At 37.8% G+C, this 14,544-nt stretch overlaps 2 protein-coding genes across 3 annotated transcripts; both read left to right on the forward strand.

The window, feature by feature from the left end:
• The first annotated feature begins 1,858 nt into the window (after window positions 1-1,858).
• Window positions 1,859-6,141, forward strand: LOC121265539 (formin-like protein 18). 2 transcript variants are annotated; one of them, XM_041169203.1, is made up of 6 exons: window positions 1,859-2,468; window positions 3,753-3,864; window positions 3,993-4,164; window positions 4,417-4,604; window positions 4,897-5,028; window positions 5,793-6,141. In XM_041169203.1, exons 1-5 carry the CDS (start codon window positions 1,987-1,989, stop codon window positions 5,020-5,022), a joined length of 1,080 nt encoding a protein of 359 aa, XP_041025137.1. In that variant the 5' UTR covers window positions 1,859-1,986; the 3' UTR covers window positions 5,023-5,028; window positions 5,793-6,141. The 2 variants fall into 2 exon arrangements, with proteins under 2 accessions (XP_041025137.1, XP_041025138.1); XM_041169204.1 differs by having other exon boundaries at window positions 4,897-5,015.
• Window positions 6,142-8,661: 2,520 nt separating this feature from the next.
• On the forward strand, window positions 8,662-13,158 carry LOC121266144 (ER membrane protein complex subunit 3-like). The gene is made up of 8 exons (XM_041169879.1): window positions 8,662-8,979; window positions 9,069-9,162; window positions 9,774-9,893; window positions 10,036-10,084; window positions 10,341-10,440; window positions 10,552-10,613; window positions 10,925-10,983; window positions 12,831-13,158. Exons 1-8 carry the CDS (start codon window positions 8,828-8,830, stop codon window positions 12,933-12,935), a joined length of 741 nt encoding a protein of 246 aa, XP_041025813.1. The 5' UTR covers window positions 8,662-8,827; the 3' UTR covers window positions 12,936-13,158.
• The last annotated feature ends 1,386 nt before the right edge of the window (window positions 13,159-14,544 follow it).

Below are 14,544 nucleotides of genomic sequence, written 5' to 3' on the forward strand. Positions count from 1 at the left end.
TGTGATTGACTGCGTCACTTTTTTTTAATATAAAATAAATAATGAGTTCTGCCACATAAGTGGAGTGTTCAAGAAACACGCAAAAATTACTGTATGTAACAGAATTAAAAAAATTACGCATTATATATAGTGTGAGAATGATAAATATAATTTTTTTTCCTGAAATGAATTGGTTATATATTTCTCCAACGATATTCGTGGTGGTTAGATCACTTTGAATTTATCCCCTCTATTACTGGAAAAGATTACTTGTCATGACTATATTAGACATAATGTCTCTAATAATGAATTCCATGATGTATTTGTCTCAATTAATTCTACAAAAAGGAAAAAAAAAAATGGATGTACCAACTGAGAACTGAGATCAGATAGACTGCAAAGAGAGAGATTGACTAGTTTGGTAGGTAAGAGTAGAGGGAGGTTAGACGAATTTTTTAAACTAAGCAAGGCAAATCCATTATCAGCCGTTGGATAAAGCCACTCTCATCCCTCACCCTCACACTACCAACACCAGTCTCTACAGTTGTTGACCAAACCCCCGCGCTAATAATCCTTTTATCCAACGGCTCAAAGTCAAAACAAACCAAAATCTATTTGTACTGACCGATATACCCATCTTCCCCACTGGCGACGGGGCGGTTTCATTTCAGTTTCACATCTTTATCTCTTCTCATTTTTTTTTTATTTAAAAAAAAAAAAAAAAAAAAAACCTCTCGTATATCCCTTTATCTTTACTCTTTATTTAAAAAAGAGATGCCACCCTGCAACTTTTCGATTTACCTCTATACCCTTGTTCTTCCCCATTCCATTCCTTGTTTCTTCAATGCATTGTGAACAGGCTGCGGATCGAAGGGGTTGTTTCGTCATTTTATGATTCCGAAGAGATTTTTATGATAAAGGATATACTTCATTCATACTTGAATAATCAAAGAATAAGTTACATGTACAATGACAATTAAAATATACCAAATATAGACAAAAAGAATTACTGATTAGCTTCCCATAACACTCTATTTAATACAACATCAGGAGAGGTATGCCATATTTGAGCTGTATCATCAACTTTGTGAGCATTTCTAGCTTACTTCATTACTCTGTCTAGCAATATGGCAAATGTCACAAGAAGTGTCGAAGAAGCTGCTGTATTTTCATAATGAGAGGCTTCTGTGTAGTAAAATTTGGTTCTCATGATGAGCACTGATACCTACATAATATATTTTACAACATATTTTATAATGCATGTTGTAAAATAAGGATATTTTGATAAAATGATGGTACTTTTATAAGTTAGTTTACAAAAATAACATTCATTTAACATATTATTGTATAAAATATTGTGAAAAGTGATGTGTGTTTATCATTTTTCCTTTTGTAATCCTCTCAAAGCTACTAAAGCTACAACGTCATCAACATCAAAAACACCTATTTCGTTTCTACTTAGAGCAAACAAAACCTCCCCAAGCATCATTCCTTAGAATGACAAAATTTATATCATAAAACAACGTTCTATCAAAATTCAATTTTATCTTACCACATGGTGGAGATTTCCATTGTTAGTACCTTTTCCTTCCTCATAATCGATCGAACTGTTTTGATTGAAGTAAAATTGGTTGCATAATCAATACAATTATCAACGACTTGCAAAATTGGCTCCATAATTTGCTCAAACATCTTTAAGATTTCTATACTTTCAAATTTCTCAAGTGATGGAGGAGGAGGGAGAGAGGAAATTTTTTCTGATTTTACACATTTAGATATCCACTCTCGTATAAGCCTTGTTTCGAAACAAGGGTGATACCGTCTTTTGAGCCTCCTCAAGGGTACTATAGTCTTTTCGATATTATAAAGAGACTAGACGTAGAGAGAGACAGAGAGAGACAGAGAGAGTTAGGCGAGGAGAGAGAAAGAGAGAGAGAGAGAGAGAGAGAGCAGAGAGAAGACAACCGTTTGAGTCCGTTTTTTCGGTTATTATATGAAGGTGAAACCATGGTGTCCGACCAAGAAATAGCAAAAGGGGTGGAGTCTGTGCTCCTTCAATCCGACCGTAACATCGTCAACACGGTAGATGGCGTCATTCAGCAGCTGGAAGCCAAGCTAGGGCTAGACCTATCCCACAAGGCCGGCTTCATCCGGGACCAGATCGACCACCTCATCCGTTCCCACTCTCAGCCACACCCGCAGCCACCGCCGCAGCGACAGTCCCACCACCTCCAGCCCCCCAAAGACCATTTTGCCCTCCGAAACCACCCTCAGTACCCCTCCACCCACCCCCAACAATTTCCTCCCCATTTTGCCCTCCAGACCCATCCTCACCACCGCCCCGACGAGCTCACCTTCCGGCAGCCCCAACCTCCGCCGCCTCAGCCACGTCCACTGCCTGCACAGGTTCAGCGGCAGCCGCCGCCTCCGCTGGTGACCAAGCCCGAGGCTTTCGCTCCAAATGCCACCCCTGAGACCCCGAAGCAAAGGTTTTCTTTTTTGCCTTGGTTTAGGGTTTTAGGGGTTTTTTTTTGGTTCAATTTCTGAGATTGTGTTATGGGGGGTTCCAAATTTAGGGTTTTCTGGGGTAGGTTTTCTTTGGTATTTCTTTGTGATAATTATGTTACTTTTGCTCAATCTAGCATCCATAAGTTGCATATTTTTAATTATATGCCTACGACGCTCATCTTATTATTTTGAATTGCTGTGTTTGCCTTTTCTTAATATAATGTGTATTGTGAATAATAGAGAATTGTTAAGTGTCCTTGGTACAGTCTTTTGGGGCTGTCATTGATTGTGATCGCCATTGGTGCACGAGGTGATATGAAAGCTTTTGATGTAGGAGAAAACAAATAGGCTCAGGTTCCATTGGTTAGGACGAGAGTTATTAGTAAGGTTCAAAGCAAAATGAGTATCACTCTCCCATATGGTGGGATTTTTTATTTTAAATTGATAAGTAAAAAGAAAAAAGAAAAAACAATTTTTTCTTTTAAAAACAGTTTCATAAGTAAAAAGAAAACAACTTTTTGAAATTTTTTCTGTCTAGCAAAATGCCAGTCGAACTACCATCTTCTGTATTTGAATGTAAAAACAGTAATTCTTTGAGTCCATGCTTTGGCATATTAGAGGAAAAACTTCTAATAAGTTATGACAACAACTAAAGTTTCTTCCCAAAAATGGAGGCCTTATCAGGGTTAGGCATGGCTTACTGCTGTTTTGTGCTAGTATAAGTTTGGAAGATTAAAGTCTTCTCTTCTCCCCACCCCGCCTGAAAATGTGCAAGTACTTATGACACTTATGTTTGCACAGACACACACACACACACACACACACACACACACACACACATATATATATCATCTTGTCATTCTGTGGTTTGAGTAAGCTATCTGATTTCCATGCCGAGGGAATGTACTTTGTACTCTCTTTTCTTTTTTGGTTGAGAGAGAGAGAGACATCCATATGTTGTGTCTATTTTGGAAAATTTAAACTTTCTTGTGATTACAGTTTTGTGATCCATGTGCAACATTTATCTATTTGATGGATGGCCTGCAGACATGCATAAATAGGAGTGTGCAACTCTGCATTGCCTTTGCAGACATGTGTAACTCCAATCCTGCTTCACTTGTATCTACACATGTATGTCTGCAAGCACTTTATGTCACATCCCTCATAGGATGAATAGCTTTCATGGTGACCAGTAGTGTTGTGTGCATTGTGTCATTTCATTTCAGTGCCCTGTTACTTCTAAAGTGTAATGTATTTTGTTGCAGTGCTCCTGTGGGAGCCAAAAGAAGAGGTGGACCAGGGGGTTTAAACAAAGTTTGTGGGGTCACTCCTGAACTTCAGGCAATTGTTGGTGAGCCAGCATTGCCAAGGACTGAGGTTATCATCTCCTGATCTGTCACAATCCTCTTTATTTGGCATTTTTACTATCACTTTGCTGAAGTATTGGGGGTTTATGATGTAATCTTGACATAGATACCTAAGAAGCTCTGGTTTGCTTGATTCAGATTGTGAAGCAGCTGTGGGCATACATAAGGAAGAATAACCTCCAAGATCCAAGTAACAAAAGAAAGATTATTTGTAATGATGCCCTGCGCTTGGTATTTGAGACGGACTGTACTGACATGTTCAAGATGAATAAGCTACTAGCCAAACATATTATCCCACTTGAACCCACAAGTATGTAATGTGGCACAAAACAGAAATTATTTTCTCTTATGATGGTTTTTATTTCTCAGTCTTGCCTGTTTGTTCTTGATGTGTGGCTTTTTTAAGAGCTCTTGAAGCCTGAGATGGAGATCCTCTATCTCTGGATCTTTTTTCTCTTGGGCAAAAGTTCTGAGTAAGGATTGAGAAGAATATTTGAAGATGCAAATTATTTTGTCTTATGATGGTTTTGATTTAATGACTTTTCTCCCACATGATTTGCAGAGGAGTCAGGCCAAGCTAAACGATTGAAGGTAGATGTTGAGTCTACAACTGAAAGTACCGAACCGGGTTCATCTCCCGTCATTATATCTGAAGCACTTGCCAAGTTTTTGGGCATTGGAGGAAGGGAGATGCTCCAATCTGAGGTTTTAAGGCGTGTTTGGGAGTACATTAAGGTTAACCGTTTGGAGGTAGGTAGCCTGGTGCAAAAATTTGCCCTCACCTCTGAAGTATAAAATTTACAGCTTAAATTAGCCTCTCTATCTTCACTCTCCAATCAGCATACATATGAGAAGATTGTTCTAGTAGATTGGTTTAGTTTCTCGAATTTTATACACATTATGATTTTATCTGGTTCCTTATAATTAACATCCTGTTCTCACCCAGCTGGCCTTTTACACTACTAAAAATTATCGTGATTTGTTTTTGGTAGTTTTCTCATTTGGAATCTAAATCTTAGTGGCTTTACTTGTATGGTTGCAGGATCCTTTAAATTCAATGGTGATATTATGTGATGCAAACCTTCATGAGCTCCTTGGATGTGAAAGCATTTCTGCACTTGGGATAACAGAGATGTTAGCTCGCCATCATTTATTCAAACGGTCATGATGCCTGGTAGCTGTATTAACTCCATGCAATGTTAATGTTTTCCCATTTTGCCTATTACATCCAATTTATTTATCTGCAGAATTTCTGCAATTCTCCCTCATGCACTTTTATATGCAAATATTTCACATTCAGAATGCTTGATGCCCCGCCTGATGTCATGCCTGTTGACTCTCTTTTTCACTTTGGATTTCTCTATTACAGCATTTTTTTCTTTTTATTGAGCACTATTTTGATGAAGCGTTCAGTTCCATCAATTCCTTAGCGTTTGTGAGTTTCAAATAAAAAGAAAGTACTTTGGGTTATAATTGGCATTACCATCTGATTATATCATTTCACATGACAACCTCAAATATATATATATTTTTTTTACTGGCACCGAGTGTCCGTGAATAGAGTCCCGACTAATCCCGGAGTGCACAGGCCCTCGGCAAGGAGTTTCCCGCAAGTGCACCTTGGGTGATAGGGGAAAATCCCTAGTATGATGGCCCCTAGAGATTGTTTGCACTCAAGGGGATTTGAACCTTAGACTTGGGGGAAGCATACCCCCAAGCCCAATGCCTTTACCACTTGAGGCAACCCCTTAGGGTTACAACCTCAAATATCTCAACTGGATATTTTGCATAAAAAGTGGCTTGTTTTTGCAGTTATTGTGCAGCTGTGGCTGTCTCTATTGACCAATGTACCCATTACGGTGGTATACCAATATATATCTTGCTTACTGTCTGTTTTGTGCCAAAAAACTGATGGAAAAGTTTATTTTACTTTTATAGGTGACCTTTGGCATGCGGCCTCTTGTGATGGAAGCACAGATATTGAAGACTTGTTATCTTTATCCTTTTTTTTTTTTTGGGTGCTATGACATGGTTAGATGACATGTTTTGTTTTACTTCGTAATTTCTGACAATGAATGTGCCGTGGGCTAGTGGCAAGTAGTATCTTGTAGTTATGCCATTGCCATGGAGTTAGGGTTTTCTATCTCATTGTATGGTCTTTTCTTCCATTCGACGCTAACCTTTGAACTGACTGAAGGAGACTGGTTAGAATGGTAAATACTCTGTACATCCTTAAGGGTCACTGTATATCGTGTTAGATGGCAGAAATGATTGTTGCATTTGACTATTAACTTGTGTTATCTTGTTAAGGCATCGCTATTTCACTGCAGTCTGTTGTGATTTGAGTGGACAACTAGCTAAGAAGATGATGGCAAATGGTCTTTTTGGATCATGAGTTGATGTAAAGATAAAAGTTATTTACCCCTGGTTTCTTCTTTAGTTGTGATGTCAATGTTCAATTTCAACAACTACAAAAATCACATCACTTTGGTCCGTACCTAATGGCTTTTAGAATTTAAATGAGAACAGAAAGGCACCGATGAGGAACACGAGTAAAATATATACAACCTTTTTGGCTTTGCCCTTGGACCCTCTGTGAATGTGCGTGCATTTTGTCCAATACCGTCAACACATATGCCATCAATTTCTGGTGAGGAAAGAAAATAAAAGGAAATGTGAAGAAGGAAAGAGAGGCAAGCAAACAAAAACACGATTTCAACGTTACACCCAGACTCCCAGTAATCAAAGAAAGAGTAAACAAGAAGGTCCAGCCACCGAGTCTTGTACCAGTCTTAAAGGTCAGTATGAAGCTGCTCCATGAACAACTCTACATTTCTGTATTGTTGAAAACTATATATGGTATTCACATAATGTCATAAGCAGTAAAAGGGGGGTTATCAATATCAACAGTTCTAATGTGGAATAATGACTGTCTATGACTAGGTTGGACATACTGCAGAACAATAATCATGTGACAATTCCTTATCTCACAATAAATAAATAAACTCTCTTTATTATCATCAGTCACAATGTAGAATATTGATGATAATGGTAACCTCCAATTATGTGATAATTCGAGGTTGCCAATTTTACGGTTTATGATCGATTATCGCGTGTATATATATAACTCAATATCATTGTTGCGCAAAACTTTGATCAAGCTTCGAATCTTGTCATCTAAAGGAGGGATAAAACTCAAGGCAAAATATGTATTATATAACACTAAGGTCTCATTTGGTTACATAGTTCAAATGAGATGAAATGTTTTGTTGAAAGTTGAATAAAATATTGTTATAATATTATTTTTATTTTGTGATTTAAAAAAGTTGAATTGTTTATTATATTTTGTATGAAAGTTTAGAAAAATTGTAATGATTATATGAAATGAGACAAGATAGTTTGATTTTGTATAACCAAACCAGCCCTAAATCTTCCTCTGTTAGACTTATTATGGAAGCTAAAACCCTTTCCAAAAGACACATGTATTATGTTCTGTGAAGGGGTAAAATATACCAGGCTCAAATGGTTCTCAAGGCTTAGCCCATTAAGGGGTCATGCTAGAAAACAAAGAAGAGAGAGGGAAAGAGGGCAAAGAAGGGACAAGAGAAGGCAATGAGTAATGTATTAAGCGAGAAAATGGGTGATTTGACGTAAAATAAAAGTTGACATAAAGCAGAGAGGGGTAGGAGATAAAAGGACAAGTGCCTACAGTTTTAAGAACTTTTGGATGGTTAGAGGGATTTTTGGCCAGGCTTAATGGGGGGATTTCATTTTCTTCAATCTCACGACAGAGAGACTCTAGGAGAGGAGAGAAATCAGATCTCCATTGTACGATGAGGACGAGAGACCATGAGAGATTGTAAACAAGCATATTATAATGGAATCTCCCTTCCTCAAACCCCCAAGGACGTAAGCCTACTGCCAAACCATGTAAATCTGTATGTTCATCTCTTCTTATTTTCTTTACATTTAAATATTATTCACCGCCATAGACGTAAGCACGGATGCAATACAGTCGCACCGGATCACTGCCAGGGGCTCCACACCTTACCTATCAAGGCCAGCCTACTTCAGCTTGTTCGGGAATGGATCTTTCTCCCCTTTTGGGCTACGCCATTTTCGGGCATTAACATGTTCCATTCTGCAGATAAACCACCATGCACGTATGGAAGCTGTATCATTTGGAAAATATCTTAGAACCCTTCCCATCTGAAAGGTGGCATTAATATAAGAGTGCGGCTATACATCAGTCGCACTCTCCGCACACCTCACATGATTTTTTTTTTTTTAACTCAACATATGAGGTGTGCTGCAGCTATAGGCTGATGTAAATAATTATACTTAATATAATGAGTAAACGAAGTTTGTGACATACATACCTAGCCTAATCCATGCAACACCAACATGCATTCCATCATGGAATGTCGGTTTCACGACAAATTCAACATTGTTTCCGAAGCTTCTAATCAGATAATAGAAAAAAAATCCAACACTTGCTGCAATAAAAGTTATTGTATGCATTTTTAAATTAGTATGTAGAGTATATCATCCACATTACTTAAATAATAGTATTTAATTTGTAAGATTTAAATTTTTAAAATTTTCTTCTAAATTAAATTATAGCATATAAGTAATTTACTAAGTATGGTGTGCACACCGAATTATAAATAATTTTTTCATATATTAATGACTTTTGTGAGACTATTAAATTATGAACTTTCTACGGCGACAAGTGTCGACTTAGCAGGTTTCATTCGCTGAAAGCTTTTGTTATAACGTTAATGAAACTTGTAAAACGAAATATCGTCGCCTTTAAAATCAACAAGTCTGAGAAGTACACAAAGACTATAACACCCCTAATCGCTTGTCACAACGACACAATAGTCGATCGAAGCAAGGGAAGGTGGAGAGAGAGATCAGATATTCAGAATCGGAAACACGGTCATCCTCTTTGTTGTCTGCGAGGTCCAGCAATGGCGGAAGATCTGGTGCTAGACACGGCGATCAGAGACTGGGTTCTGATCCCGCTTTCGGTGGTGATGGTCCTCATCGGCGTACTCCGCCACTTCGTTGCCAAGCTCATGCGCTCTAACCAAGTCCCCGACGCCAAAATCGTCAAAGAAGGGCATGTTAAAAATCCTAATCTATTAAACACATGTAGCTCCCTAATTCGACTTGATTTTGAATTTTATGTAGTCATGGTGAATGTTTCAGGCAAGTTGTCGTTAGGGCTCGAAATCTACGTGCCGGCGCTAATTTTATTCCTCCCAAGTCGTTTCGTGCTCGCAGGCTCTATTTTAGCAATGAGGTATCTTATTTCATATGCAGATAATCAGCTGAATCTCAATTTTGATCGTAATTTTGTAATTAGGCATAACCTATCAAAAACAAATTTGTAATTAGGCATACGACTATTCTAAGAATTAGATTTGTAAACGAGTTGAAGCGTGAATGATTTCGGTAATGGTTTGCTTGAGCTCATTTTTCGATTCCCAGAGTGATGCAAGGTTTATAAAACGTTGCTCATTAACTTTTAGAGCTTGGAGAATATATTAGTAACTCTTTTTTTATAAGTATGAATATATTAGTAACTTTTAAGTCAGATTTTATAAGTATTTAATGCCGAATAAAGTCCAATTTAAGTAGAGTTTTAGGGTTCTTGAAACTTCAACAAAGACTATCCTCAGAGTCAAAAGAAAGATGGAATGTTTTGGTTTTGGTGGTGTTTTTTCAATTGTTAAGAGGCCTTGGTTTCAATCTGGGCCAAGCTGCTTTTCATGCGTGTTGCAGTTATCATTAGCAGGCTAGTATGCTTACATTTTCTGTTGTCTCTAAGAAGACCACATTTACCCGCACATCTGCGTTTGGTTGTAACGTAGACACTGACATTGAAGTTATATCTATGCTTAAACATGTCAGGAAAATGGGCTATTGTATGTTCCCAAGGGTCAAGCTCAAAATGCCCAGGCACAAATGTTCTCTGATCCAAATATGGCTATGGATATGATGAAGAAAAACCTTTCAATGATTATACCCCAGGTATTACTTTTTCGTTAAGACATTATGATTTGTGTATTTTCTTACTGTTAGGTGTTGGTTGCTTGAATTTCATTACTATTAGTTGGCGGTGTAATTTCTAAACTTGGTCAATGAATCATATTGATATTTTCTTGTTGGCCAGACTCTTACTTTTGCGTGGGTCAACTTTTTCTTCTCGGGATTTGTGGCAGGTTCGTTTCTATAGCACTGTTAATTCCTTAATGCGCAGTTTGAGGTTTCAATCTTTAAAAAATGTGGTGATGTCACTTCATATTTCTTGTGTTGTATGTCATCATGCTGAAATGTTAGGAACATTAGTTAAATGTTTTTTTCTTCAGTGTTCCATCCTTGCAAATATCTGTTTACAGCCTCCTTTTCCTTTTCCTTTTCTGATCTTCAGTGTCCATATACATGCAACAGTTGTCTAAATGTCTCTCTTTTCTACAGCTAAAATACCATTTCCATTGACTCAGAGGTTCCGATCAATGTTACAGAATGGAATTGACTTGAGTACTGTGGATGTTAGCTATGTTAGTAGTCGCTCATGGTATGCGTTAAAGTTTATTATTCTTCCAGTTAAATAAATTTTCTGAATTTATCTTTTACCTCTCATGTAGTTTGCCAGTTGCCTCTAATAATTCGCTATAAATTCTTTCAGGTATTTCCTCAATTTGTTTGGATTAAGAGGTTTATTTAGTCTCATACTGGGAGAAGAGAATGGTAAGTATTAATCTATTGATTATTATAATGGTTTTGAATAATCTCAAGCAGCACAAAAAAAAAAAAAAAAAAAAAAAAAAAAAAAACACTCCAAAGCCCTTTAGCTATCATTCAAAGTTTCTTTGATGCTGAGATTTCTATATGCTCTCTTTGAATTTACCATAAAATGTTCCCTTTGATAGTTAGGTGGATCTCTTGTATATTTCTTGTGTATTGGGGTTTCATGGTTTTCATCCTCTTTAGTTATTAAGAAAATCTTATCCTATAAAAAAAAAAAAAAAAAATTCACCATAAAATGTGATCTGATGCAGCCACAGATGACACCCAGCGTATGATGCAAATGAGTGGTTTTGGCTTTGATCCAACAAAGGTACAGTTTTAAGTTATTTGCTGTTGCTCTTCTTAGGCTTAAGTGGATTTTACTCTTCAAGCTTTCATATATCTTTCTACAAGATTCTCTATTCTTTTTTACTCGTATGAAGAATAGCAGTAACATGTTTTATGTAAAACATTATGCCTATTCTGTTGGATCTTGAATCAACACCCTACTTTGAAATCAGTGTTAAATATGATGGTAAAATGTCACATGGTCAACATGCGACTGACGGTATTGTACCTCAGTTGACAAATATGCTCCCATGTCTGGGGCTGCTATATGACAGTCCATTGTAGTTTGAGGGTGTAATGCTTTAGTTTTGATAGTTTAGGTACAAAGTGTAAAATGCCCTATAGTTTGGGGGTGGAAGCTATAGTTTCCCCAAAATAAATGAGTCTTTACTCTTTAGTGTCCAATACGAGAGTGTCCATCACGTGAGTTTGAAAGGACCATGCTTTTGAAAGATTGGCATTATACCAGCCTGTCCTTTTCTTCTAAAATGATGAAATCACTTAAGAATTGGGAATGAAACAGCAGATTCACATTTAGAATAATAGCAGTGAGGGCTTAGCATCCTACTGCACCAACGCAAAGATACTTCAGCAGTCAATCAAAACTTCCATTTCACCTGATTCTCTACTAATTTGGTTCCCACACAATGCTTCCTTCTGCATTAACATTACCAATTACCACACTCTAGTAACCTAGATCAACTTCTTTGCTCACCATCAATTCTCTGACATAAAGTTGTTTGGCAGATTACACTTCACCCCCATATTGTTTGTAATATTCACCCCAAAATACTGGAATGACACATTTCTCATTCAAACCTTCGTGTACCCTAGATCTGATGGGAGCATTTTCATCAACTCAAGTGTGAAATCAATCACAAGTGATATTTTTCTGTGAGATTTACACCGATATCGAACACAGCGTGTTATTTGACAGTCCCAATAGTTTAAGGGTGCAATATGTTGGTCTTAGTAGTTGAGGATGCAAAATGTAAAACGTCCCATAGTTTGAGGGTTGAAACTGTATTTCTCCCTAGCTATTTGTGTGCCTCAAGTTTCCCAAACAACCTGCTCCCCCCCCCCCCCCCCCCCCCCCCCCCCTCTTCCCCCTCCCCCTCCTCCTCGGGGTTGGCTTAAGTGGTAAAGGCCTTGGGCTTGGGGGTATGTTTCCCAAACAATCTCTAGGGGTCATCGGACTGGAGGACTTTTTCCTTGAATTACCCGAGGTACACTTGCGGGAAACTCCTTGCCGAGAGCTTGTGCACTCTCGGGATTAGTTGGGATGCTGTTCCAGACAACCGGTGCCAATCAAAAAAATTAGGACCGCTTGATATGCATGTAGGAATGTCTGCAATAGTTGCACTCAAATCTTTTCTGTCAACATGTATTCTTAATTTTTGAGTGACCTACTTTCTACTACGATGGTGATTTTTTTTCCATCACTGTAAAACTTTCTAATAGGGTAATGTTGTACCTACAACTCTCTCTTTTTCAACCTGCTCACTATCAATCAATGCAAGTATGCCACTTCATTTGAAAGTGAATTTCAATTTTACAAAATTACCCTTTATTTAATAGAGAGTTGTAAAGAGCTGTAAGAGTAAGAGTAGTTGGTTAATCATTTTCCTTCAACTAATATTAGTTCTTACATACATCTGGTAGGGTTCCCCCTATAGAACAAAACTTGTCAGACGGGACATTTTGATAAATGTAAACATACAAAAAATTGGTTGCCGGTCTTCTCAAATATATGTAGGGAAAGCTGTTAGAAGACCCTTCCCTGTCAGGATTGACTCCTAAACTAGGTTACTTTATCTCTCTTCTTTTCAGAGCTTGGGTGCTGAGAAAGACAGTCTCGACATAGTTCAGCATGACTGGGCCCTACCAAAATTTGAGCAGCGTGCTGAAGCAGTTTTGAGAAAAGCTCTCCGCTAAGGAATGGCATCTGATGATTCGCAGCTTGACGGGGTTATACACACCATGGTTTTCTGCTACTCATTAACTTATTATATTTCAGTGTTGTAGCCAACATCTTCAGTAAATGGGAGAGAACTCGGAAGAAGGGGGGGCACGGATCCAAAGGTTTTGCCCCCCATCTTTTTTATTTTTAATCTAGTTGTACTCCAAATACATTATATCTGAGCGTTCATTTTTATCACACTTTATTTCAATTTCACATTTTGAGCTTCATTTTGTAAAAGAAAACAGATCTGTGTTGTGTAGGAAAGTTAAATGTCATTTGCATCTGAATAAGAAAACATCAAAACATTGCCTTCGCGGTCTCCAATCCGCATTCGGGTCATGGACATTCATCACAACCATATTCATCTTGGATGTCCCTCCCTGTATGCGGCAGCTTCCTCTCGTTGGGAACAAGACTCACATGCTTCAGAAAAAATATATCATGTAGTGCTAAACAAACTGCAGTGTCTCCTTGAGGAGTTTGCACTTTCCTTCACGAGCAATCAATCAATCTGGTTGGTTTAGGCTTTCACCCATTATCTCCTCATCTTCAAATTTATAAGCCACAGCTCACTTCAACGTTTCCAATTTCCCATAGAATCTCCGGGGCTTTCCTAGCCACTATAGTTTTGTTTTTTTATCTTCTTTGTCTGAAAATAGGTTTATTCGCACCCCAACCTAGAACCGTGAATTGAACTGATCGAGCACTACTTCGTTCCCACAAGATCTCTCTTTTTTGGAACATTGTTGGGCTGATGGGAATGCTCCGATTCTTCTCTATCTAGCATGAAAGTCGATCTATGAAATGATGCCCCAGCTCGACTCGAGACCAAGTATCATTGGAGTAGATACTCTTCCAGAGTTGTTTCCAAACTAAGGGAGCAGAGGAATTTCAAAAAAGGGGGAAGGGGGAATATAGTGTTTGGAACTCAAAACTGCAAACAAAAAAATGGGTATGGATGAGATGACCAAACTGTTTAGTCTGGTGTTCTTACAAAATGATCCCAAAACAAAGAAATGTAAAATTGAAAGAGGTGGACAATGATCACAATCCAATTGTGTCGGTGCTTTAGTGAATCCCAAAGCAGTTTTAGACTGAGACGACCTTCCAAAGTGGCAGGAACTGGGGATATGTTGAACCTCTGATTGAGAACATAAAATCTTCTGTGCAAGGTCCACCTTCTCATGAGCAGCCCCTTGTATGGACCAGGTAGGCTGCTATTTTCTTCAATTGACAGCAGAAAAAGGTTTGCCTAACGAAGGAAAAGTCATTCAAAAAGTAAGAAATATACGTTTGCCGACCGGTCGCAATTAAGAGGAAAGGTATGTTGTTGGCATAAAAGTTAGCTTCCGGGCCCAGCCCAAAATAATTGAGTCCCTCCGAATTGTGTGAGCTACGGTATCATCAAAATAAGGGAAAAATTATCATGTATTACTGTACATCAACCATTATTTATTCTCATATTCTATATTTATAATTTTTTTTATAAGATGTAAAAGTATTTTTTATAAAAAATAAAAATATTTTTTATAGCATGTAGAGTATAAAATGATGAATAATAATGACTGATGAGAATAATTT

Source organism: Juglans microcarpa x Juglans regia, chromosome 5D, assembly GCF_004785595.1.
Source record: "Juglans microcarpa x Juglans regia isolate MS1-56 chromosome 5D, Jm3101_v1.0, whole genome shotgun sequence".
Lineage (NCBI taxonomy): Eukaryota > Viridiplantae > Streptophyta > Magnoliopsida > Fagales > Juglandaceae > Juglans > Juglans microcarpa x Juglans regia.